Source organism: Lepidochelys olivacea (assembly GCF_965140295.1).
Source record: "Lepidochelys olivacea isolate rLepOli2 genome assembly, chromosome: 3".
Classification (NCBI taxonomy): domain Eukaryota; kingdom Metazoa; phylum Chordata; order Testudines; family Cheloniidae; genus Lepidochelys; species Lepidochelys olivacea.
The window spans coordinates 84,282,253-84,297,073 of NC_140413.1; the positions used below are offsets into that span (position 1 = coordinate 84,282,253).

Consider the following 14,821-nt stretch of genomic DNA (forward strand, 5'->3'; position numbering starts at 1 on the left):
GATGGGTTCCCAGTGAAATGTTACTGTTAACTGGAAGTTAATATAAGGATTGCTATTAAGCAGCATCCACTGCACCAGTATAAAAGTTTGTCCTGCCAATTGCTTATAAAACAGGATCTTTTTCCTTTGGTAGTGATCATGTTCTCCAATAAATTCACCAATTTAATTAATGTCATTTTTTTTTTTAAAGCCCTACTTTGAAGAACATTTACTTGCTGGAGTTTCATCCTTCCCTGGGCCTGGCATCTTTAATTCCGAAAGCTCTTGAGTACGTCTCTCAGGAGTTCTATAGCATCTGTAGACCAAAAACACCCAATGAGGCGACTAGTCTAGAAAAACAAGTACTTCAGCTAGCAGTGGATGAATGGCTGACCATGGAAAAGCCTGAATCTTCATACAGCTCTCAAATTCAGAAAGATGTAGGTTCAATTTGTACTTTTTATGTAAGTGAGAATTGTTGTAACTTGTAAATCCAGTTGAGTAAGTGTTGTAAGGATGGAAAGATCTTGGTGCTATCATACATGCTATCATACATGTTCTTTGTTTAGTGGTTAATGTTTTAGTTTTACAATCTTTTAGTATTGGTTTAGTTATTTGACTGGAATTTATATATTGATCAAAGTCCTTTTTGTCTGTTTCTTATGCAAAAGATCCCAACTTAAAGGCACAGGGATAAGAAAAAAAAGCGTCTTATTCTGATCTCACACCAACGAAACACAATAATTCAAGGATAGTCAGTTGAAGTAAAAAAAAGTTACACAAACATAAAACTGGTCTGAGATCAGAAATGGGCCCTATGTTTACTCTGTGTGTGTGTGTGTACAGTTTAATAGTTATTAGTATTAAAAGGTTAGATGTATGCACAAATATTATTATAGGTGGGGCTGGTAACACTGCCTACTATTCAGATTGCCCAACACTTCCCATTTAAAATATCCTATTTTCCGTTGCCTATAACATCACCAAACTTTATTCATTTGGGATGAAATTTCTCATGGTTGGTGTCAGCCTCAGGTTGATTTTTGGGAAAATTTTTAGCCAAATTTCCAAAAATGAGGCTAGAGGGAAATGCTTTTTTTTCTCATGTTTTTTTTAAATAAATAAATAAATAAAAATCTGGTGACCTTTTCTTTTAAAAGCTCCAATGCCCCCAAGCTTTGGATCAGGGATTTGAAATTTGGCCAGGGAGTGGCCTTTGTGTCAGGCAAGTGCCTATTGGTCATTGTTGTGAAATATTATAGTTCACACACGCTCAGTCAAGGTTTCTTAAATTTTTGCAGTTTCTAGTTTCTGTCTGCACTGTGTATGCTCCACACTGGGCCTGTGCAGGGCTGTCTCTGCAGTTGAAGCTCTGGGCTGTGAGGGGTTGCCAGGTCTGGATCCAGGTACCTGAAATGAGAGCAAGGAGACTGTCTGTCTCTCCTGTGCTCTCAATGACCCCACTCTGCTTAGCCCAGCCACTATGGAGGAGGAAGCTGCCTGATTTGAATGCATGGGGGATGAACCAAACCTGTGGTGGGGTAGGGAAAGTAGATTGGGAGAAGGAGCCGGTGCATGTGTGGGGAAAATTGGAAATGGAGTCTGGTTGGGTAGAGAGAGGGAAACTGAGATGGAGCATTACTGGAACTGAGAACCAGTGGGGTAGGGGGAAGAAATGAGACTGGATGGACAAGTAAGACTGAAACTGGTTGTGTAGTAAAGGAATCTGTTGTCTGCAGGACCCCTATTTCTTTTGTTGAAAAAGTTGAGATTCGTGGTGAATGCAGCAGGGAATTGCAGGAAGAGAAAGGAGGGTCTCGTGTTTAAGGCAGTTGAATGCTGACCAGGAGGATTAGATTCTAACCCTGCCTGTGCCAAAGAGTTCCTGTGTGATGCTCAGCAAGTCACTTAAACCACACTTTTCCTAATTGTCTGTTCCTCAGTTTCTGGCTGCCTGACTTGAGACCCTGGTGTGATGGGTTGGGTCATAGAAACCCGCTTGGGAATGCCACCTGATGTGCTCAGACCTACCTGTGAGCCTGTTTTTCCTGCCAGCTTGGGACTTCAGTACCCTGTCTTGTTGAGCCAGACATGCTAGCCTGCTGCAAACACAGACCCAGGTCTGAACCACGTCCCCCACAAGCTGCAGACTTAACTGAAAACAGCATAAGAGGTGCTCCTGTCTCTAGTACCCAGATCCCAATGGGATCCAAACCCCAAATAAATCTGTTTTACTCTGTATAAAGTTTATACAGGGTAAACTCATAAATTGTCCGCCCTCTATAACACCGATAGAGAGATATGCACAGTTGTTTGCTCCCCCAGGAATTAATTACTTGCTCTGGGTTAGTTAATAAGCAAAAAGTGATTTTATTAAGTATAAAAAGTAGGATTTAAGTGGTTTCAAGTAATAACAGACAGAACGAAGTAAATTACCAAGCAAAAAACAAAAACATGCAAGTCAACTTCATTCCACAACTGTCCCTCTTACCCTCTTCACCCTTCCCTTCTCTTTCCATTTAGGTTATCCCCTCCTATGTAAACCCACTCCCCTCCACACATCATACCAACAACAGAGAAGTATGATGCTAACATCCTGTTTGCCACCATCCCATTGTTCACTCTGTACGTGTGTTATATCCCTGCTCCTACCAAGGAGCTGTCTTGTATGTTTTGTAAGCTCTTCAAGGCAGGGACCATCTACTCTTCTTTTATGTAGAGCTTAGTCCAATGAGGCCCCATTCTTGGTGTTGGCCCTTAGGCACTCCCATAACAAATGTGATTAATAATAATATCTCCCTTCCCTTCTTTTCCTTGCAGTTATTTGCAGACACGCTGCTAGAAGACCCACTCCTTGTGCGGGATATTGCTATGTTAGCACTAGAGTCAGGAGCACATGAAGAAAAGAAGCAAGGCAGAGAAAAACAAGCCTTTATTCTGGACATCTTCTCCAGACTCCTGGAACTCATCACACTCCGCCATCAATTGATAGAGACAGCCCTGGAGAGTGCACAGTTGGCTAGGTTAGCACAGAGCGCATGTGATGCCACCTGTTGTTCTCCTCCTGATACATGGAAGAGTTGTCTATGTAGCATTTACAAATGTTCATGTTTTTAATAAACTGAGGTACAACTTAAGGTTGATAAAAGACACATGAAAATTTTTGCACTTAGATACTGCTGCCTTTGAAATCAGTGGTCAAACTCCCACTAAAAAGGTAGCAGGAGTAGGCCCTTTATCTAGTGAAAATGGGGGTCTGTCTACCTTACTGGAGTAGGGTAACCAAGGGGAATTACACTGATCATTAACCAAGTGGAGATAGATGCGGCCTCTTCTGTGGCAATGGTTTTAAGGTCATGTGCCTCTTTTAAAAATAAAATGACAACATGCCAAAGAGATCCACACAGGTTAAGAAGCCCAGTGTCTTACAGTTTATTCAATAAACAGCAGGCAAATATAGTCCTGTTTTGACCACACTGATCTGAAATAGAACTAGCTGGAAAAGTTTGGGATTTTTTTCCCCTGTGGAAAATTTTGACTTTTTGTCAAAAAAACAACAACAAAAATGTTTGTTGTCAGTGGCTAAATTTTTTTTTAAAAATATATATGTAAAGCAGACGCTTTGCACAAAATACTTTGTTTTATGGAAAAACCTTTTTTTGGGGGGGTGGGGGGAGTTTTCTTTACAGAAATCTTTCCAAAGAACCCTAATCTGAAATCTGGAATTTTCTCAGTAAAAAAAAAAAACGAGCACAAAAACCCAAGCAATCTGTGAGATGGCAAGTAAATACATCCTTAAAATACCAGTAGTGAATTGTCTTACTGTAGGAATACAGGGAGGCTTTGTAAAAAGCTCTGAAGGGAAAATAAGGGATCAAGATGCATATGTAAATCAATTTAAACATATAATTTGTTTCAGATAAATTATTCTGTCTGGTAGATTGAACATCAGTATAAACAGAAGTATTTTATTCAATGTGATATTTTAAGCGGCTAATTTTGTATCTTGCTTTGATGTAATGAAGATCACAGTTCATTAAGCTATCTGCCATGAAAGACTCTGGGGTTTGGATTGAAACTTCGGAAAGGCAAATAACCTGTTTTTCAGCTTTGCAGAATAAGATGAAGTGACTGAAACTAAATTTGTTGATTCTCTAGTGTGTGCCAGGGCTTTAATGAAACTTTTTGGGACCTGCCAGAATGATCACCCATTACTTGTTGGCCTCTCCAATGGTGAAAACTGATTTATATCTAAAAATACATATGCTATCTACACTATTCCACACAGCTCATTGTTTTGTCTTTTTGCTTTGTTCCTTAGTAATGTCCACGTATAGTAAGTGTGTCAAGACAGTCTAATTATAAGACATGTAAATGTGGGGGAACATGGAGACAGGATGGATTCAGTCTCAATTTGGTTCTCTTCTGTTTCCTTTATTGCCATATTAACCTTTGCCTCCCACATTTCTGTCTCCCTCCCCCCGCCCTTTTTCTGGTTTTCTTGGTGTATCTCTCCTTCTTTGCCACTGTGTCCCCTTGTAACACACTCACACACAAGTAAATATATCATTGCATGGATTGCTCACTTGACTATATAGTGAACTAAGGAGCAACTCATTTCACAAGCTGAGTCTGTAGCATAAACATACCGAGCCCTTTTGGTTTTGGAGCTGAGAGTTCCTTTATCATACACTTCCTACATAGTGTTAATTGATGTGTATGTACTTTTTAATGGTCCCAAATGTGACCTTGTTCTTTTGTATGTGACACCCTTTTGTGCCTCCCCTTTTCTTCCTTCTTTTATTTCACTTTTTTGCTATTCCCATAGAGCCAGGGAGCGTTAGCTACAGTTTAGAGGACTGGGAATTGGGACTTCTGGGTCCTATTTGTGGCATTGCCACTTATTCACTAAGGTTATGCCTAGACTGCACTAACTGTGTCACTGTAAGTTGTCTAGTGTAGAACATAGCCTAAATAGCTTCTCTATGACTTAGCTTACCTATTTATAAAGTAGGCATAATATTTGTCTTCCTCAGAGACCCATTGTTATGACAAAAGGAAGTGTTGTTATCTTATTACTCTGTCGCTGTGTGTCCAAACAGCCAACATTTTGATGGTCCTATGGGATCATCTTCCTCTTCTTCCCCTACTATTTTGTTATAATGTTTCTGACTGTGCTGAACTAAGGATTTCTACAACACAAGTTCCACAGATTTTCTGTTCTAATGGTAAAAATGCTTGTTCAGGGTCTGATCATCTCCTGTCTTGACTACTGTAATTTCCTCTCTGTCACCCATACCTCTTCCCAAGCACTATCCTCCGGTTTATCCAAAACATGGTTGACAAAATTATCTTCTTTACATGTCAGGCTGACTTTTTCATACCCCTCTTTGAATCTCTTCACAGGCTCTCCCTTAGACACTGCATAAAACATTAAACTTCTTGTCCTTGCTTTATTTTTGTGTACTGTAATATGTCAATCACATGGTCAGTGATAAACAAATAATGAATATCAGCAGCACAATGAGCAGTATTTGTTCTGGTATCAATGAAAACATGACAGAGGCTAAGTATCATTAAAATTTTAGGGAAAGTATCATACTGTAGCAGGTCAGTCCAATAGCCGCTGGCCTAATGGTCAGGCAGTGGCTTCACAGTTCTTTTCAGTCTGCCTGTCCTGGAGGATACCCTGCTGGGTTGTATACAGCAGCACTCAGGCTCTCTTGTGTGCCCATCTTCCCCCCTTAAGATTCTGTCACGACAGAGGGGAGGGTGAGCAGGGGATAGGGTCCTGACCCAAGGCCCTAAAGGGGTGTTGCAGTGTCCTGACCATTCACTGGTCCATTCGAAGTTAGCACCCCGCCCCCGGGGCACTTCCTATTGGGCTGTGGCTCCTCTGTTTTGGGGCATGGTCTCAGTTATTCTAGTATCTGCTTTCATTTGCCGGGGGACAACATCCTTTTCTTCAGGGCCTCTCATAGGTTCTTGGCCCCAAAGAGACCGTGGGGAATATGGATCACTGCTCCAGGTGGGGCCTTACTAAGGCTGCATTCGCTCTGCCTACTGCTCCTGGTATAGCCTGTAACCTCTTTCCCCATCTCACTGGGCTGGCAGTGCCCTTTTTAAACTGTCCCATCACCTGGAGCAGGGCCTCCCTGGCTCAGTACTGCTCGATGCCTTGCTCTGGTTTAGTGTAGGACCTATAAACCTCATCACACACATTAGATACATTTTTAATAGATATTGGATTTCTAGGTAGGTATGTACAGCAGTACTAAACTTTTTTAAAAAATGAAGCGACTATACCAAATATTCCTATTTTTGTTTCAGGATGTACAAAGCATTTGCAGGGGAGATGGGTTTTGATGAGTTCCATTTATACTTGAGGCCAGTGCACTTTGAATTTGCATCTCACAAGGAGAAAGCAGACCAGCCCCCACCAATATTCATTACAGCTCTCCTTGAAGATGACAGTAGTGTGGACAGGTAAACCAGAACTTTGCTATGTTTCACAGGACATGGTGTGATTAAGTATCTTCCCAGACAGCTCATAACCAAGCATATCCCTTAGCCTGGTAAGGCCCACCATAAGTGAAGGGCACACACAGATTATTCATGCAGGAAACTTGAAATGCTGTGTAATTTGATTCCTTAGCCATAGGTAACTTTTTCTGCATTTCTAATGTAAAGATGTGCAGTAATAAAAGTGGGGGTAGGGGCACCAAATCTGTGTGGAACATAGGTAATTTTGGAAGTAAAATGGGTGATAACTCTCTCAAAATGTCCCTCATTTGGAGAGCTGGGACCAAGGAGACAGACAGTTGTTCCCAGACTTCTACAAATAGTGAAACAGGACCCTAAAAACCAATTACTGGTTAGTCCATAATTGTGAATGTAAAGTTGCTGGATTACAGAAATCACTCTCCAAAGTTTATCCTACTATACATTGAATAACAACTTTAAATCTTAGCCTAGACTGCAACTGGAACCAACCCCTGCACAGAGGAGGGACTACTTGTGTCCCTCCCTTTCTCCTCTTATGCAACCATGCAGGTGTCAGGCCCTGAAAATTTTACAGTTGCTTTGATTTCACCTTTACAAACCTGGTAAATAAAATAAATTATTTTAAAAAATCAAGGGTTTTTTGGTAGGATGAAAATAAAGTAGGAAAATCCATTTTTCTTACCAGTTTCAGCAAGGATAATTTCTATCAGTGATTCTCAATCATTAGTATGTCTGTGAAGGATTCAGGTTCCCCTCCCCATCTGAATGATAAATCACTACTCATCTCCCAATCAGTTGTATATACTCTAATCCAGTGCTTCTCAAGCTATCTGATGTGGGGAACCAGCAATTTTTTTTCCAATGTGCGCGCAGACCAGCAGCTGATGGCTCGCGGACCAGCACCAGTCCGCGGACCACCACTTTGAGTAGCACTGCGTCTAATCCACATTGGAGACTGGGCTGCTCCAAACATACAATTCCAAGCAGCTGAATCTTCATTCCAGGATAGAATGTGCATAACTGAATTGTGGGCAGTGGCAGGCACTGTCTGTTGTGGCTGATGTCATAGTCTGGAAGACAGCACAGCATCCCAAAAGGTTAGGAACTAATATTTTAAATGATGCTTGACAAGTTGATTTTTCACTTCGTAACCCAAATCCTAGAGCCAAATGGGGAAGAATTCATGATTCTCTGTGTTCAGCCACAAACTTCACAGAACACTTTATTTCTCTCTCAAATGCTTCTGAAATATTTAGTAATACCCTAATCTTCCTTTTTATTTAAAGAAGGAATTCTTCATTCCTTTGTGTGATAGGGAAGGAGGCAGAAAATACAGAGCTCTTTAGCATTACCTTTCTTTCCTTCAGTTTGGCTTCTTTGATGCATTCTCTGTGTTATGGATTATTGTTATATATTTTTTCTTGCAGATATATTCCATCTAATTTATTGTTAAGCATTCAAGAGATTGACAATAATCAAATTGGAAAATTTAGCTTTCATACAAGAGATGGTGTTATTCAGGTGACTAGACGCTTTTATTTCCAAAGGAAACCAAAATCGTTCACTGCACATATTATTTAACAATTATATTGCAGTAGCACTTAAAGGCCTCAATTAGCTTTGGCTTCATTGTGTTAGGTGATGTACATTTCTCTTACCAAGTTTTTATTATTTTGTGTCTTTCTGTATGTAACAGTGTAATTTTGTTCACTTTTCAGAACTGTCCCTTGATAATATCAGTCAAATCCTCTGTATGATAACTGAAGGCCAAATCTTAATGTCTTTAGTGAGACACAATTCTCATTGAAGTCAATGGGAGTTTTGCCAAAGTATAAGGACCGATGAATAAAAAAATAAATGAATCAGGATTTGGTCATATATATATACATTTTTATTTTTTAAAGAATGCAGAAAAGGGATTTTTTTCAGGGTGAAAAGAAAAAGAATCTCTCATTTCCTACACTATTTCAAATTAACAGATTCTTCACTGTTAATCTTTCACTTTTTGCACCATTGCATTAAAACAATGGTACTGTTCAAAAAGTAGAAACAAAATTGTATGGTGCAGAGTGTCATGACACAGAACTTTCCCAGTCCTTCAAAACTTATTTCTTTCCACAATTTCCCCATCCATGACCCACGTTCTTTACCAATAATTAATATATAATTAAAAACCCATTGCAAACACCAACATGAAAATAATCAACATCCTAACCTTACTTTATATGAACCCCTCCTGTAGTCTGATGGCATCCCTCTCTCGTAGCCCTTTGTATAGATCTTTGGTTTAAGTTCCTTGGGGAATACAAATTTATGAATGCAGCTGAAGTGAAGTGACTTGAGCATTTAGCCATGTTCAAATGAATATGTACCAATAGCAGAATGATTAATGCCACTTCTGGAGATTAGTTAATGCAAGGAAAAATTAGTGTATATAACTTGCCTTTATGTTATGGGGGAAATTGCTAACACTTTTATGTTTTCACCCTTTAGCTCTTGTCCCAGTTTGGAGTGGAGAACATGCAGATCACCCTTGCCTGTCAAGTCACTCAAAAAAATGCTCTTATTGTTGCTGTTCAGCAAGCCTCATTTTGTCACATGATCAGGCCTACAAGTACAATGGACATGAAGGTCAGCAGCATTTTGTTCCCTAACCCCATTGGGTAAAGTTTTGGGAGCTAACGTCAGGTGCAAGTGCTGTTGGTGCTCAGTTAGATATTAATTTTGTTTTACTTAACAGTAAAAATACAAAATGACTCTAGCAATTCTTTGCAAACATATTACCTGAAAATAAGAAGGTTTCACATCAGTGATTCATTTAATGCATATTAGTTGATCCAGGTGACCACGTACAGCTGAAAAATACCATAGAAAAGAATCTGAGGAGCATGGAGTAAATTGGATGCAGGAATCACTGGATGAAATCCTATGGCCTGTCTTGTGCAGGAAGTCAGGCCAGAGGATCTTAGTGGTCTCTTCGGTCCTTGACGTCTATGATCTTCTAAGAAGGGGATATTTCCATCATGTAACAGCACCAGCAACTCGTGTCACCTCTCTGTAATCTTGCCTTCTGCAAATGGCAGCACAGTTGTAACACCATCTTGAATGGGAAGATAACCATAATTGTCTAAAGTTAAACAGGTTCATAAACCATCCCAAGGTTACACAGTCATCATTGTTCTGCATCCCTTGCTTGACAATGTTTTAATTCTGCATTTAAAGTACAGTATCCAGTAGCTGTTTTCCCATCATGTCTCAAACTGTTGCATGGTATTCCTGTATGCTGTTACACAACTGTTGTGTTTCACCCAGAGATGGCTACATTTCAGTGATTGGGTTAAGTGATCCCTGTATATAATTTTAAAACTTTTAACATACATAGAGCTACTTCAGGATGAAAGAAACTCTATGAATGTTCCCTTTATTTGTTTTCCTCCCCGCATATAGTTTGTGAGAGCTGTTGTCCACCCTTTTATTCTGGGGCTGATGGTTCCCCCCCGTTCCCCCAGTGCACCCTCTTTTAGTAACTCCCACTTACTTCTTTTGCAGCCAGTATGCTGAGCAAAGCCCATGTTATATACTTTTACTATATACTACATGTGGAAAAAATGGTGTCACATTTTTTCCACGTCTGCCTCCTGATATCTTCCCATTAGGAGGCACCTGATGCTCACCCCTTTTCCCATGAGACTCTCATCACTCACTTTCTTTCTCTGTTAAAAAGAAAAGGAAAAACATACTTCACTTGTCACCGCTTTCAGCCCTAGCACTTTGGCTGCTGTTGGGGCGCCATGGGAAAAGGGGTTGCCTCGTGCTTCAGCAGTTTGCATGTCCCTATGGCTGGTATATGTCAGTGCTTCTGAATGGCAGCCAGCAGTGTGTTCTAGGAGCAGGTTTTCCCACACACTCATCTTTCCCCCACAACAGAGGTGAATGTAAGGGAGTCTTTGTTGATGTAAACTTATACTTCCTAGCCCCTGAAGCATACAAGTTATACCAGAGTAGGCTTGCTTACCAATATGTAACTTGCACACCTGATTTAGACCCATTATTCCCCATCTCATACCTGAGCACTATTAACCCAAGAGATTTGGTATCCTGAACAGAGCTGGTCCAGAGAATTCTGATAGAACAGCTGATACTGCAAAATCTGAACCTTTTGCAGAGATGCCATAGTTCTAATGGAACGCAGGCAGGTTTCTGTCAGAGCCTGGGGTTCCTGGGCTTGCAGCTCCTTTGCAGCCCACCAGCTGGACTGCCCTAAAATTGGGGCTCCTCCCCTTTCACAGAGTGAAAATCAGTGAAACCACATTTTGAAATATCAAAATCCTTTGAGAAAGAGCGGTCCAGAGAGAGAGAATTCTCTAATCCTGAAGTCATTCCCAAATCATTCTCCTGCAATGCAATACAAGTTGCTGCTGCCATGACTCTCAACCAACTATTGGGAATATTCTTTACTTTGGAAAGAACTTGCTTCCCCCTATTAATATGGACTGGTCTTCCAAACACTTAGAACAATTTTACTGTCTAAAATTGTTATGACTTTTTTCTTTAGAAAGGCGGTGACTATGCATTTAGTTTACAGACGTCTCCTCTCAGCAATAAATCATTCAATTACTACTGCATCTGTTTCTGGACTAGATTTTACTCATTTACAGTCAGTAAATATTATCTGTCTAAATATAAACCTGAACAATTAATAGAACTAGCAGAGCAGCAGCAGAAGGCTTGGGCAGGTCATGCATCAATTATTCAAGACCAAGAAGTAAAGAAAAAGCATGTCTAAATTACATATATCAGCACAAAGGTAAAGAGGGTAAGTTGGAAACCCCTAGTAGGTTGTCAAAGTCTTAGAAGAAGTATGAGCCCTCAGGTGGATTTGGCTTTATAGTTGTTTAAGAACGTTCTTTCATAATCAATGTTTGCAATACTCAAACAGAGTCAATCACTGTGGTGAATTTCCATACATCTTTCCTCAGTACATGTGACCATAAGTCTGAACTTTTTATATTGTCATCATTCATAGGCTAAAGATTTTTATCCAGAGTCAGTACCTTTATCACAGTGGTGACTGATGTTGATGTGGCCCCCAGTCTCTCTCAGTTTACACATAAGAATAATGGTGGCCAGATATCATTTTACAATAAATATTTGTATCCTCTTGTGATCCTTGCTTCTTTTAAGAGTCCCCAAGTGCTGTGGACTCTAGTTTTATTAAAGTGTCCCAAATGCTTCACTGTTACCCCACCAGTATTATCTTGGGTTTACATCAGTGGTTCTAGTTATGCTTTGTTGCCACATTTTGTCAGAATGGTTGTAGCATTCTGTAAAATGCCCCCATTAATCCTTACTGAGGGGGGCATGTGTTCTCTCTCTCTAGCAGCCCAGGGCAGCCCAAGCACTTCTAAAGAAATGTTGGGTTGTGTCTGCCTGTCGGCCCACAGTAAGTTCTGCCTGCAGCAGTCAGAATGATCATGTCAGTATTAGAGCTCCTATTTTCCTTGTTTTTAAACATGTGTTTTCCATGCCAGTAGCAATTTAACTTCTCCTATTCCTTTCATTATTCCTCCTCTGGTACAAGCTTCTGGGCTATTTCTTTAATTCCCACCAACAAAAGAGGAAGGAAAGAAACTGATCTTGTTCCAAGCTCAGAGAGATTTTCATCCAATCTTCAATTTTTAGGATTCCTATAAAACATTTGATTCTTCGAAAGATATCATCTCTTCAACTTAGGTGCCATGCAGTCTGTTCCAGACGCAGAGCAATTCTTGGGGCTAGTCTCCACTTTCTTCATTATAAACAAAGAGCAATCCTTTCCTCCATAATCACTGCATTTTCTCCAGGAGATTTCATGGCCTCCGGAGACTTCTTATTGACATGCACCATACCAATTTGGCAATGTCATTATTATTTCCTCAGGGTCACACATGGCCGTACTCACTACCAGTCCAAGAACCTCCTCAGTCATATTCTCCCATGGTTCTTACAAATGTTCTGAGTAATCACAGTGGCCAATCCATGGGTCCAGGGCACACATTTTACCCTTTCCTCTGTGACATGTCGATCTGGGCTTTGTCATTCAAGGAAGCAGCAGCCTGTATTCTGAAGGCACCAGTAGTTCTACAGGATTCTGATTTCATACTGATCTGAAAAGAAACCTTTTCTATAGCCAGTTCTTTCATCTTTTAGTCAAGACTGAGATGCATCAAGTGCAAGCATTCCATTCCTGTTAGAGGAAGATTTGCCCTCCATAGGCAATATACAGAAAGACAGGAAACCATCCAGCAGGCTCCATCTGGTCATATTGTATCATGTATTAGCTCAAAATTCTGGAACATAAGCAGTACATCTGAATTTCCAGACTGAAGTTCAGGTATGATCAAGAAAGCATATCCCATAAATTATCTCTTTGGTAGTGATTCCAGAGGTCCAGGCTTGATGAATGGTTGTCCTCTGTGTCAGCTCCAGAGAAGATGGTAGTTAGAACAAGAGTGAGCCTTCTAGCTTTGGGAGCTGATGGGTTAACTCATGTTGGTGCAAAGCACTTGGGGTGAGATTCTATGCCAGGACTCTAAGTAGCTCTGTACAGAACTCATAGCTTAGGGGGAATGGTAGGGCACAAGTAGCTTTAAGCCACCTGTGTGCCCTCCCAATCCTAGGTTGTTCTGGGGCTGAAGAATCACCTAGGCCTGTGTCTTAAGTAATGGTAACTTCTCCAGGCTGCAAAGCTAAGTGCTGCAGCCCCACCCTGACATTTCCTATGCCAGGGCTTGTGCACTGGTCCTTAGGAGGCAGCCTTATGACTGTCCTCTGCTATTCTTGTGGTGGAGAAATCATTTGTGCTGCCCTCGCTTTCTTTACACAGCATAAAAGAGGCCAGAGATGGGGTGATTAAAAGAGTTGAAAGAAGGCATAAATATCTTAGAACTTGAAAGCAATAAAATTAGCTCTTCTGGGCTTCCAGATCCTGAGATACTCTAACAACATGACAAACGTATCTGTCATAAATATAAAGGGAAGGGTAAACCCTTTTAAAATCCCTCCTGGACAGCGGAAAATTCCTCTCACCTGTAAAGGGTTAAGAAGCTAGGATAACCTCGCTGGCACCTGACCAAAATGACCAATGAGGAGACAAGATACTTTCAAAAGCTGGGGGGAGGGAAAAACAAAGAGTCTGTCTGTGTGATGCTTTTGCCGGGGACAGAACAGGAATGGAGTCTTAGAACTTAGTAAGTAATCTAGCTAGATATGCGTTAGATTATGATTTCTTTAAATGGCTGAGAAATTAAGCTGTGCTGAATAGAATGGATATTCCTGTCTGTGTGTCTTTTTGTAATTTAAGGTTTTGCCCAGAGGGATTCTCTATGTTTTGAATCTAATTACCCTGTAAGGTATTTACCATCCTGATTTTACAGAGGTGATTCTTTTTTACTTTTTACTTCTATTAAAATCTTTCTTTTCAGAAACTGAATGCTTTTTCATTGTTCTTAAGATCCAAGGGTTTGGGTCTGTGGTCACCTATGCAAATTGGTGAGAATTTTTATCAAACCTTCCCCAGGAAGTGGGGTACAAGGGTTGGGAGGATTTTGGGGGGAAAGACGTTTCCAAACAACGCTTTCCTAATAAAAATAAACCCAGATAAACGTTTGGTGGTGGCAGTGGAAGTCCAAGGGCAAAGGTAAAATAGTTTGTACATTGGGGAAGTTTTAACCTAAGCTGGTAAAAGTAAGCTTAGGAGGTTTTCATGCAGGTCCCCACATCTGTACCCTAGAGTTCAGAGTGGGGAAGGAATCTTGACAGTATCCTACATCAGTCACCAAGGAGTAACCAGAAACTCCGATAATCTTTTGCAGTACAAAATCTCATCTAGCCTTTGTCTCAATGTTTCAAACGCTTGAGCAACTTTAAAGCAGATTGGCCCAAATGACAGTCAGTAAAGCAGGCCGAATTGGTTCTCCACTCAACAAATCTATCTTTTAATAGCAACACAGGTAGGTTGTTCCTGAGTAGAGACATTTGCAAGTTTACAGTATTCCAAGGCAGATCAGTGCTTATGGAAGGAGAGCAACCCAATATAGCAACCCTGTCAAGCTGGCCAGTCTTTCTTGTATGCATTCTCTCCCCTCATTCCTCTAATACACAAAACAATTCTAAATAAAAAGGGAAAAGCAACAGGAATTCTAATACCATATTGGCAAAGGTGCCTCTTGGTTTTGGACTGAATATAAGTGTCTGTTGTCCCTCCCCTTCTTATGCAGAAAGTAGGACTGTTCTTGCAGTGTTCTATAGTACATCAACAACTCCCTGCACCTAATGTGCAAAATTTGCTTCTCAGCTT

General features: G+C 40.5%; 1 protein-coding gene across 1 annotated transcript in view; it reads left to right on the plus strand.

Moving 5' to 3' along the window:
* LOC311518856 (uncharacterized protein) overlaps window positions 1–14,821 on the plus strand; it is a 102,759-nt gene that overhangs the window by 15,579 nt on the left and 72,359 nt on the right. Inside the window, exons 8-12 of the mRNA XM_084624924.1 lie at window positions 191–419; window positions 2,800–3,002; window positions 6,310–6,465; window positions 7,911–8,004; window positions 8,977–9,146. Coding sequence (XP_084481050.1) covers window positions 191–419; window positions 2,800–3,002; window positions 6,310–6,465; window positions 7,911–8,004; window positions 8,977–9,146 — 852 coding nt within the window. The remainder of the gene's footprint in view (window positions 1–190; window positions 420–2,799; window positions 3,003–6,309; window positions 6,466–7,910; window positions 8,005–8,976; window positions 9,147–14,821) is intronic.